Raw genomic sequence first — 12,407 nt, 5'->3', positions numbered from 1 at the left:
GCCACCTGGATCACTGAGCTAAAGTATTGCAAGACATCCTACTCTAGGAAGGGTAAGGACGGTTCCTCCTTATCTCAGGATATTGCACTCTTGGTACACTCTGCCTGAGAATTGCCAAGAAAAAGAGGAAGAGCTGGGTCAGCAAGGGTCATCTGGGGACCTGTCCTCCTGCAATATTGTTAATACACCAAGTGAAGGAGGCAGACACTCAGAGGGTGTTAAGTGGTATAATTTCATATTGTTTGTAAACCAACAAATAAAGTTTTTATTATTGAATAATACAATTTTACTAATAAGGATAGCTTTTGCAGCTTGCCAGACACCTGAAGATCAAACAAATTAATGCATACAGTTGATTTGTGTGTGTATAACGTGTGTGTGTGTGTGTATGTGAAGAAATTTCTATTTTTAAAATCAGCTTTAGATCCTACATTTAAATTAGTTCCTACAATCCTGTCAGAAACACTTTTTACGAGATATGATTTTTTAAAATGTTTGGTGGTTTTGTTTTGGTTTATTTTACAAATAGGGTTTCACTAAGTCTTGGGAGAAGGTTCCCCAGCAGCTCTGCACGGCAGAGCAGAATGAAAACAGACTCTATCTCTGGAACTGTTGTAGCTTGTACATGGCATGAAGCAGCTGCGAATGTGCTCGATTTAAGTTGCACACATATATAATCCTACATTACATTCATAGAATAATAGGCCCAAAAGTGGCCTCGCCCAGTAGTAAGTTAAACCTTACAGATCAGTAAACTGAGGCATGTGAAATGTAGTGATTTGCCCAAGATCACGATTATTTATTGACAGAGTTGGAAGAAATCCCTGGTTTGGGACTTCTGGTCTGGTGCCTTTTCTACTATATATCACCCTGATATGTCAACAAATGCATGGTGTGTGTGTGATAGGCATGGTGGTAGGATTTATGAATTTAGAGTGATTCAGGAAGAGGTTCCCAGAGGAGGCAAGTTTTGACATATAATTTAAAAGATGGAAAGGTTGTTCTGTGGTCCACAGGACTTGGAAAGCTATTCATTCTCGTCTCAGCAAATAAGAGCCTGGGGAGGGCTGGCCACAGGGTGTACCTGTCTGGCATCAGAGGCTCAGGCTTAGTGCCAGGCAGTTAAAAATAAGAAGGGTACAGAGGACTGGGATTGCAAGCTCTGGGTCTTCAGTCCCTTTCTCCAATCTTAAATAAAGCCAACAGAAGACCTTCCATTCAGCTGGCTTCTTCCTGCCACCATGAAGACAGCTGAGAAGCAGCAGAGATTTTAGAGACAGCTGAACCACTGCATCTGCCAGTTCAACTAAGATCCAAAGACTCTAGAAATAGAGCTACCCTAGGTCCCAGGTCTCATTTCTCATTTCTTGCCCTGGGTCAGGCAGAGTAATGATCAGTCTGCTAATTCTAATCTGTCAGAAGGCAGTCTGGTGGGATGGAAGTTTATGGACTCTGGAAGCAAGGAATTGTAGGTCTAATCCTAGCTCTGCCAGTTTATAGCTGTGTGACCTAAAATTCTGAACCTCTCTGGGCCTGACTTCATTTATCTATTGACAAATATTTACTGAGGGACAAGTACATGCCAGTCACAGAAGATTTAGGGTGAAAAAAAATTCTTCAAAAAGCTCATTTATAAAACTGAGTTTATTACATTCTCATCAGGAATTTGTCATGAGGATAAAAGGAACTAATAGTTTTATGATGACTAGGCACATTCTAGTTCAGGAAATGTTACTTCCTCCCACTAGATCAAGCTCTTATAAAGAATAATGGCAATTATATTAATATTACTCTTACTTTCTAGAGCAGAGTTTAACAACCTCACCTTATCTATAACAATGTTAATTTATTTTCTTTTACTATACAGGTATTTCATAGTGAAAAAGTTCTCATGAAAAGAACATGGAGAGAAGCTGAAGCGTTTTGCGAAGAATTTGGAGCTCATCTTGCAAGCTTTGCCCATATTGAGGAAGAGAATTTTGTGAATGAGCTCTTACATTCAAAATTTAATGGGTAAATACTTCTTAATTATGAAAAATTACAGTCAAATATTCTCTCTCTCAGTAATGGCTTCTGAGGGGTGAGTATCCCAAGTAGTTGTTTAAAATTCCCATATTTATATTACACCCAAAGCCAAGAAAAATAAATATATATATAGTTTTATATTTATCTTGTACCAGGTTCTCATTTCATAAAACAAAGAACAAAGTGACAATTGTTTAGATATTTGAAATCTTTTCTTTGTGCCTCAAGTCAGAACTGTAGAGCTTTCCTGCCAAACTCAGGAATTATCTACCCCAGCGGTTTTCAAAGTATTGTGGAAGGATCCCAAGAATCTTGGAACCCCAGGAGTATGAGAGGGCCATGTAGGCAGAGCTCCTGGTTCCTTCCACGCCTCACCAGAGCAGCTCCAACCAGCTCCACTGCTGATTATTTTGTATATAATTCGATCCTATGTAAGATTTTGTTTGGAAAAAAAAAAAAAAAAGAGTCCCAGTAATTTTTTTTTTAATTCCAACCCAACCTCCTAAGTTTTTGTTTGAGGAAACAAACTTTCTCTTATCTGTATCCACCTTGCAAGTTTACAGAACCTTGAATTCAGTGGAGTTAGAAACTCAAGCTTAAATTGGAAGAACTCTAAACTGTCTTGTGCTACCTCCCACCACATACCGTGGTCATCCGCTGTCTGCATAATTCCTTCCAATTTCAGAATGCTTCTTATTTGGGAGAAAGCCCATTCCATTGCAGAAGGTTGGTTTAAAAAGAGCAGTTTTCTAATAAGCTAGAAATCTGCCTCCTCTCAATTTGAGCTAGAGCAAATACAGATCAAATCTATGTTATTTTCAAATATTTGAAGACAGTCATCTTGTCCCCTTCCTGTGAACCCCCCACTCCCCACTTTGGCCTCTCACTTTGGAATGTTCTGTCAGTCAGCCTGCACTGTGAGAGTATCTTTGTGGAAGATACATGCATTACATGCATAGCTGGTTGGAGAATTCAATAGATGTGACAGACAAAATCCTGCCTCTGAGGATGTTGTGATCAGCACAACTCCATGACTCTGTATATTTATTTAATGAAAACAACTATAATAATAAGTACTCTGCTTCGAGCTCTGGAAATCTGAAGTCTCAATGAAACACTGGCCTGAATCCCAGAGAAAAATCCCGTACTATTTTTTGAGGAAAATCCTCCTCGCCTTTCCCACAAGTTTCCTTGTGGGACATTCCCATGAAAAGATTAACATGCAAATCTATCAAATTATTCATCTTCCACATCTACAACAATGACCTTAAAGCTGGGAGTTTTTGACATCTCTCCAAGTGAGTCTTGTGCAGCATTCTGCAGGGAAGGAAGGAGATTTTATGGTAAAATATGTTTGCAAAACAATGTACAATCTTGGAGATTTGCCATGTACATTAGCATCATAAAGGGTTCTAGAAGGAAGCACTTTCTTTGACCACAAATCCCTTTTTTTTTTTTTTTTTTTTTTTTTACAAAAGTTTATTCTTAAATGTACAACAGCTCCAAGACAACACTTAATTCCAGCTTTAGGTGGCAAAAGATGTTATGGCAGGGAATATAGACGTTTAAATAAGGATGAAATAAAGGGTCACCATCTCCTCAGGCACAAGGAACAGCTTACTTTTTGCCAGATTTCTTAATTCCACCTGTGGCCAAGGGCCCCTTCCCCGCGGCCTTCGCTTTTAGCTCCTCGAGTTTCTTCTGTTCCTCTTTTTGTTTCTGCTTGAAAGCCTTATCTTCCTCGTCCATCTCCTTGGCCTGCTTCTTAGGCTGTTTCAGTGGCTGCTTCTTGCCACCTTCGCGGCCGGACATGGCGCCTGCCGCCCCTTCCCCAGACCCTGCCCCACAAATCCCTTTTTTAAGAATACTTATTGACATCCCACAGAACTGCTAGTCCCTAAGGGAAATGCTGACATGAGGCCATGACTCAGGAACCTGGCTCCTCATCACACTTGGTCGGGACGCCTTTTTTACAGAGCTTTCTGGCCTCACACCAAAGCTGCTGAGTCAGACTCTGAGTCTGAAGAAAAGTTTAAGAAGCTTCCTGGCTAATTGGATTATCAGCCAGGTCTGAGGCCATAAATCCAAGGAATAGGTGATAGTCTCCATTGTTCAAAGTTACATTTTACTTCATTACTTTAGCTTCCTGGAAAACATATTTGCATATTCTGCCTTTGCATTTTAGTGAGGTTTGCCATATAACAACCACACACAAACTGCTTCCCAGTTTGCTTTAAGATCAAATGTCACTGTCATTTCTGTTTATATAAGTTCTCGTGCTTAAAATGTCTCGTAGAATTTAGTCCCAAGCATCTATCAAATCATAGTTTTTCAATATCTGATCACAAAAGCCATATAATATGAGCCAGGCACAGTGGGTCACAGCACTTTGGGACACTAAGGTGGAAGGAACACTGAAGGCCAGGAATTCAAGATCAGCCTAGGCAGCATAGTGAGACTCAGTTTCTACCAAAAAAATTTCACAATTAGCCGGGTGTGGTGGCCACGCCTGTAGTCCCAGCAAAACCTAGTTCGAAGTTACAGTGAGGTATGATTTTGCCACTGCACTCCAGCTGGGCAACAGAGCGAGAACCATCTTTAAAGAAAATATTTAAAAATTCTTGACTGGGCGCAGTTTAGTAATTGCTACAATTACTCACACCTGTAATTGTAGCACTTTGAGAGGCCAAGGCAGATTGCTTGAGCCCAGGAGTTAGAGAACAGCCTGGGAAACATGGTAAAAACCCCATCTCTACCAAAAAAATACAAAAAAAAAAAAATAGCCAGGTGTAGTGGCACACGTCTGTAGTACCAGCTCAGGAGACTGAGCTGAGGTAGGAGTATCAGTTGAGTCCAGGAAGAGGAGGTTGCAGTGAGCCAAGATTGTGCCACTATACTCCAGCCTGGGTGACAGTGTGACCCTGTCTCAAAAAAAAAAAAAATTATCAATAACTGTGTATATTTCACTTTATTCTGAGATTACCAGAGAATTCAGTCAAATCTGATGCTTAATTATAGCAAACATACCAGATCTCATAGTTAGCAGCTATAGCAGGTATGCTGCTTTTCCTTCCTATGGCACTGCTTTTCTATTTCTATTTTATTAGTCAGACATACACACACACACACACGTATGCACATACATGTGTGTTTATTAAATGTCATACAATTTCAGGAAACTGATGAAGAGAAAGTAAATACCATTTCATCTTCCAGGAGCCAGTATATAGCAGGGAAGACATAGATCTCTGAATTCAGTGAGGAAAGACAAAGGTCACAACACCAGGAGAGTGACATGGATTTTCAGCCTATGCCATGGAGATTAGTGTGCTTGGCTTAAACAGAAGGTGGCCATTCTCACCTTCTCCCAACCTTCAATGTAAAGTGTCATCATGACAGTGCCCAGCTGGGCACCAGTGATCTCTTGGATTTCTAAGCTGAATTTGCTTTTAATTTGTGTCATCCAGGCAGAGTAGCTGACACATCTGAGAAGGAATTCCTCAGAATAGGTTTGCTTCTCTGCACGAAGGAAAATAAAGTATCTTTCCTGACATCTGAATCTTTTAAATCTTTGATTCTTAAAAGTTATTCTCAGAAAATGATCTTAGTGAGATGGTTCATTGCACAATTAGGCTTTATTACTCGATTGATTGAGGACTCTGTGAACACATTGGTACTCTGCCTCATAGAGGGGAAGGTGACTGTCTGTGGAGCTTCTCGCCAAGTCTAAACCAATGGTGATGACTGAAGTTAATCTACCATGGCTCGGGGTGACCGCCTTTAGAATTATTTATGTTGATATCTGAAAAAAAAAACAAAAACAAAACCTGTGTACCTTTTATTCAATGAAGATGATGATGGCTGACTTTCAGAGAATACATGAACGTTTAACAAAAGAACAACAAATCAAAGCATAGTAAAGTAGAAAAAATAGTATAGTGAGGTAGTAAACACACAGTAAAGTAGCGAAAGGTCCTCTTGGCTAGAGATGTTCCAAAATTTCTTACCGATTTTCTTTTCATGTGTTCTTGTCCTGACTGAAAGGCTTTGCTATTCCTGATGAGAAACTCATGTTCTCAATAAAAGCTGACTTTTCCCCAACTGTATATCACCTGTGAGCAAACCACACAAACCAAGAGAAATAGAATGTGAGGCTTATTCTTCTCTCGGTTCATGTCATAGCACAGCGTTTTGCACATTTAAAATGTTCATTGCTTGTTGACTTGATCAATCCTGCCAGTAGCATCAGCTGTTTCCTGCATACATAAATATTTTTGAATATTTTTTTAACCTTTCACATAATGCTGTAAATTTGATGGGAAAGGCAAAGCTTTTGTTTCTTCTCTTCACAGGACAGAAGAAAGGCAGTTCTGGATTGGATTTAATAAACGAAACCCACTGAATGCTGGCTCGTGGGAGTGGTCTGATAGAACTCCTGTAAGTCTTTTCAAACTGGAGAAAAGGGATGGATTCAAAACAAGTGGCCCCAGAACCACGTGGTAAACCAAGAGAACCTAGAAATGATGGTCAGAGCTCCCATGACAAAACTGCACCAGACCTTGGTACCAGGAGAATTATTTGGCAAGGTCCTGGGAAATGTTTGCTAGCTACATTGTTCTGAGGCCATTGTACAATCTCAGCCTGAAAAAGTATCAAAAACCTCCAAAAAGTCTCCCCAAACCATCCTGAAAAAGAATAAAAAACCTCCAAAAAGTTCCCCCCCAAACCATCTCCCATATGAAGAGTCTCTCTGGCAGAGAAGCAGCTATTCTTTTAAATAACACAAGACTCCCTTTACCCTGTACCTCCCTATCCTGCATAGCACCTGATGTCTGAGTATGGGAACTTTGTCCATGTCATAATGAAAGGAAGATTATTTTGGAGAATGATTTTTCATTTACCTCACTCTGAAAGGACAGTAATGCAAGTTTTAGAAATATCACCTTCTAGAGCAAGTTGTTCCAGAAGGAAAAAAGTCTTGCTTTTCATTCATTCCCATACTTGCAAACCTCCATGAAGGACAGAGAGAACTCACTATTGCATTTTTTTTTTTCAGTTGCAATCGGTAATTCTCACATTTTTCTTAAAATGACAGGGGAAAAAACTGAAGCAGTATCCTAGATTGAAGTGGGATCCATCCTACGTCACATGAAAAATCACATTATTCACTTTCACCTGTGAAGTGGGGCGACTCCTGAGAGACCGCAGTGAGCACTTAATGCAACTGCTGTCGATTGAGTCCTCATGTTGTTCTGAGCACCGAGCTGAATGCACTCCTACATGATCTCGTTTCATCCTTACAATAACTCAGTGTCATGGGTATTAGAATGATTAAGTGGTTTGCCTAAAATAATACATAGGAGAGCCAGGATTTGCACACAGGTTGTCTGACTCCAAAGTCACAATGCTATAATATCTCATGGTTGGCAAAATATCAGTAGCCAAACTTTGAAGTAGTAAAGAACAGTAGAGAAAGCCCTGTACCAAGGTGGTGTTCAAATTAGTGTCAAGGAAGAGGTTTATAGGAGAGAGTAGGAAGAGATTTTAAAGATCATTCAGCCCCACTAATCTATTTTGCTGATAAAGAAACCAAGGCTCAGAAAACAGAAAAGGCATAGCAGGGTTAACTTGCCCCATAAATGGCAGCCACTACATGGGACAGCTGGGTGGTTCAAGTCAATATAGCACTCAAAAAAGAAAATGTGATACATAGAGGTTGAGAACACTTCCTTTTGTTTTAGTGTAACAAACTCAGTAATAGGAGAGGAATAGACAATCTGGGTCAGAATAAACTAGATAAGGCCATGAAGCGGTGGCCGAGCTTCTCACCAATATCTGCTGGACAAAATGAATTCAAATCACACCATTTTCTGAACCTGAGGCTATACATATTTAAGATAGATGAATTATTGCATGACGGTGTACATGTTTGAGGAGGAACATAAGGGATTTAAAAGCATCCTTTTTTCCCCCAAATTTTTACCCCAATTTTACTTGTTGTCCATCCATTCTTCTGCGGGGTAGTCATTAAATAATTGAGAAGGTTGAGTCTTTAATACCCTTGTAATGTGAATTACATGAGTTATGTGGTCATTCATGGAAAGTGACCTGATAGATTCCTGATTAAAGCTAACTATGGCTCAGAATTTAGTTATTAGAGGCAAAAAACTTAGCGTATGTTCAAAGTAATCAAAATCAAAGTTAATACCAAGATCTGGCACACCCTTGAGTCCCTAAGTCTACCCAGGATCCCAAGGCTAGAAAATGTTCCCAGTTGGAAAAAGGTGCAAAAAAAAGCTTGCGCTTCGTTTGTTCCTTCTGTAGAAAGGAACCTTTTTTTATTTTTCTTTTATTTATTTATTTATTTATTTATTTATTTATTTATTTATTTGAGACAGAGTCTTGTTCTGTCACCCAGGATGGAGTGCGGTGGCGCGATCTCTGTTCACTGCAAGCTCCGCCTCCCGGGTTCACGCCATTCTCCTGCCTCAGCCTCCCCGAGTAGCTGGGACTACAGGCGCCCGCCACCTCGCCCGGCTAATTTTTTGTTTTTGTATTTTTAATAGAGACAGGTTTTCACCGTGTTAGCCAGGATGGTCTCAATCTCCTGACCTTGTGATCCGCCCGCCTCGGCCTCCCAAAGTGCTGGGATTACAGGCGTTAGACACCACGTCCGGCTTTTTTTTTTTTTTTTTTTTTTTTAAGCATCTTTAAATTTAAAAAGCTAAATATTGATTAGCTTGTTCTTCACAAATGTGAAATAACCTTCAACTAGAATGGCATCCAGACATTTCTGAAGCTTCCTGTAGAAGCCTATAATGCTTATGTACAGGGATGCCCTTTTTGATCTTTTGAAACTTTGTGGGGTGATCATCATTAAGAAATAATGAACTTCATCTGCTGCAGGTTGTCTCTTCGTTTTTAGACAATAATTATTTAGGAGAAGACGCAAGAAACTGTGCTGTTTACAAGGCAAACAAAACATTGCTGCCCTTACACTGTGGTTCCAAGCGTGAATGGATATGCAAAATCCCAAGAGGTAAAAATAGTAATAAGATCTTTGCTATGTGTTTGATTTCTAATAATCTCTAGTACTTTCTCAGTTTAAACACCCCAAACCACAATATCAACAATCTGCATGATAAACCAAATTACACTATTTTAGCAGAAAAATGTTTCTATACGAAATGAGAAAAAGCAACACCAACGCAGGATGCCAAGGTAGTTCACTGGGAACTGAGGTAACCAGCTACTATTGCAGAATATTTATAGCGCAAGTATAGTCCGGGAGAAATGTCACTTTGACATTACAAAGTAAACGGAATTACTTGTACAATGAGTAAGTGGAAGCACCTAGTACAGTGTGTGACACACAGTGGCCTCAGCAAGTGTTCATGTCCTTCGTTCTTTAATCAGAAGCCTCTCTGGAGCCTCCTCTTCAAGTGTGAGAACTCACCACATATTCCAAACAGCACAATGTACCTGTTTTAAAGTGATATTTTAAAAGATGAAGGACAAAATAATGTGTTTAGAGCTGAAGTAATTCATAGATAATGCACTTGAGAAGCAAGATCAGTCAAAGTGATTTGCTTTCACTTTGCAGATGTGAAACCCAAGATTCCCTTCTGGTACCAGTACGGTAAGAACGACTCTGCAGCTCTTGAATTTCTAATTATTAATGTATACCATATAAGTGCTACTGTATAGCATTAATGTGTTGTTATATTTCTCAAATCAAGCCTCTCCTTTCTTGTGTCAACCTCGAGCTAATTTGTTCAAATTAATAATTAATAAATGTAGTCATTAAATATGGTTAAGGACTAGTATCGTCAATCATTTTTATGACATGTGGTTTTAGAATATGTATCTATCCATGATCATTTAATCCTGGTGAAGGTATCTTGCAAGAGATAGACCAAGGAAAAAAAGCAAGTTATTTATCTATTTATGTGCATGTGTCTGTGTGTGTGTGCAGTGTGTGTGTGCAAATTTGTGTGTGTGTGTAGATACAATTATGTTTAATGCTGAGTGACCAAATCACAAATTTGGGGTGAATGCCTATTTATCTTTTCGGCATTATTTTCACTGTTTCTTTTTCTTTCAGATGTACCCTGGCTCTTTTATCAGGATGCAGAATACCTTTTTCATACCTTTGCCTCAGAATGGTCGAATTTTGGGTTTGTCTGTAGCTGGCTGCACAGTGATCTTCTTACAATTCATTCTGCACATGAGCAAGAATTCATCCACAGCAAAATAAAAGCGGTACTTGAACATAACTCACCACGAAAAATTCAGAGTTTAGCACCTTCTTTTGCCCTTAGGACGGAGGGAGGGATGGTTTTCTTGGTTTGACTTTGGATATTTATTTAAATTTCAGTAAAAGCCATAGATTTCAGTAAAGCCATAGATTTTTGAGAATTTTTTTTTCTGTTATAGAGGTTAAGAGAAAATAATGGAGATACAGATTTACTGTATTGCTCAGTCACTTCCCTCCTCTTCACTCTTTGTTAGCAATAATGGTGAGCATGTCGAGATTGTTTCATGAGGTTCTACAGACCCAAATTCCTATCTTCATGGAGTTTGTATTCTCGTCTGGGAAGAAAGACCATAATCAATACGAGTAAATAGAATTATATAATATATTAGAAAAAAATAAGTGGATAAACACCGCAGGGGAAAATTAAGCTCAAATGAGAGATGAGGAATACCCAGGGGGTGCCTGGCAGTTTTAAAGCTTCAAATCTTACAAGAGTACATTATTTTTAAGTTTGTAAAGACTAATATACAGAAAATAGTAAGGAGTAGTTTTCTATTTCAACTTAAGCTAGAGAAAGTCTACTTAATTCCTTGCAGAACTAAGCTAGTAAGAAAGAAACATGCAAGACCTATTTAATAATAAAATAAACTGGCCAAGAATAGTGTACTTGTCAGTGTGTTCCTTCAGTAAGCATTCATTAGCAAGTATGTGTCAGGCACTGGGGTATTTGTCAAAGATGCAAAAATGTATGAGATACAGTCTCTGTTTTTAAAAAGACTGGATATATATACTTTAAAACATCGTGTTGTAGACAATAAATACGTACAATTTTATCTGTCAATTTTTACAACATAAATTAAATTTAAAAAATAAAGAAGCTGGAAGTGATATGATGTAGTAAATAGAAAGGGCACAGAGAGTACAAATTACAGTGGAGGCATGAAGGCAGGAAATCCTCACTCCCAACTTTCCCTTGGAAGCTTTGAAAGCAAGAAAAAGTCATTTTCTTTTCCTGTAATTTAATCATATTTCATGATCTTCAGGAATCCCTTCTAGCCCTATCATCTTTTTATATCTTTGTAAGTTGACTATAAAATGAAGCCCTGTATTAAAGCATCCTAGACTTGAAAAAGAAATGTCTTTCCTCACAGTTCATGGGGATTTACTGTCTCTGTATCCTGTCTGTTGTACAGCCCATGAGGTACAAGCAGGTCAGGACTCCTGCTACATTCTGATGGAGAAGCCAAGAAAAAGAGAAGTTAGATAACAATCATGTGGTCCCACAGACACTCAGTGGCAGAAAAACCACTAGATCTGGAATGTTCCCTATCATAAATTTGTACACTATTTTGTCACCCTTCCACTCTTACAAATGGAACACTCAAGCCAAAATCATAATGTTCAATATGAGCATGTTCAATTCCATATCATGGTGTCGGAAAATACACATTTCTTTAGCCAGACACCATACTCCTCACCTCAGAGGGCAATAACAAGAGACCAGATGAATGGCTGAAAACTAATCCATAGGCATGCAAAGTATACATCCCCAAAAGAGCTGATATTTGGCCATACTTACCATAACCGTGTCAGGTACTATAATAAGTACTAAAATGTAATCTTCCCAAGAACCCTCTGCGGGAAGTCTATTATTAGTACATTTTACAAGTGAGGAGGCTAAGACTTCAAAGAGGTTAAGCAACTTGGTTACACAGCAGCTAAGTGGTGGAATTTGGAAAGAAACCCAGGCCATCTTATCCAGTCATTTAAAAACCCTACACGGTGCTGCCTGTGACAGTGGAACAGCGGTGTCAGGGCATGTAAGAGCACGATGTCTTCATTACATCAAAATGCTAGTTCCAAAATCCTCCCCAAAACATGACTGCCAGCTTTGTCTCAGACATGAACAATGAAGGGCTTCTTTGATCTTTCCAACGGAGCTTAGCTCTGCTGGGAACTTCAGTAGATCTTCTGTCTTCACCTTTCCTCTTAATTCATCTCCTAATCTTTGGAAGCTGGGAAGCCAGTGGGGATGGCAGAGTTAATGCCTCCCATAGAAGGGAAGAGTGAAAACCCACAGGCTGAGCAGTTTGATTCATCATAGCCACTGCCATGATCTAGTTGA

The 12,407-nt window shown here is 39.2% G+C and overlaps 2 protein-coding genes across 6 annotated transcripts in view; one reads left to right on the top strand and one right to left on the bottom strand.

Annotated features, from left to right (window-relative positions):
- Window positions 1–12,407, top strand: part of PLA2R1 (phospholipase A2 receptor 1) — a 125,724-nt gene that overhangs the window by 73,086 nt on the left and 40,231 nt on the right. For all 5 annotated transcript variants that reach the window (XM_007965114.3, XM_038002032.2, XM_007965115.3 and 2 more), the window contains exons 13-17: window positions 1,868–2,013; window positions 6,378–6,462; window positions 8,932–9,064; window positions 9,629–9,664; window positions 10,130–10,287. In XM_007965114.3, coding sequence (XP_007963305.3) covers window positions 1,868–2,013; window positions 6,378–6,462; window positions 8,932–9,064; window positions 9,629–9,664; window positions 10,130–10,287 — 558 coding nt within the window. The remainder of the gene's footprint in view (window positions 1–1,867; window positions 2,014–6,377; window positions 6,463–8,931; window positions 9,065–9,628; window positions 9,665–10,129; window positions 10,288–12,407) is intronic.
- On the bottom strand, window positions 3,470–3,864 carry LOC119625356 (translation machinery-associated protein 7). The gene has a single exon (XM_038002033.2). The coding sequence runs from the start codon at window positions 3,835–3,837 to the stop codon at window positions 3,643–3,645; it is 195 nt and encodes a 64-aa protein (XP_037857961.2). The 5' UTR covers window positions 3,838–3,864; the 3' UTR covers window positions 3,470–3,642.

This window comes from Chlorocebus sabaeus, chromosome 10, assembly GCF_047675955.1.
Source record: "Chlorocebus sabaeus isolate Y175 chromosome 10, mChlSab1.0.hap1, whole genome shotgun sequence".
Lineage (NCBI taxonomy): Eukaryota > Metazoa > Chordata > Mammalia > Primates > Cercopithecidae > Chlorocebus > Chlorocebus sabaeus.
The sequence above is the reverse complement of the archived record's forward strand: the minus strand, read 5'-3'. Positions and strand labels throughout refer to the sequence as shown.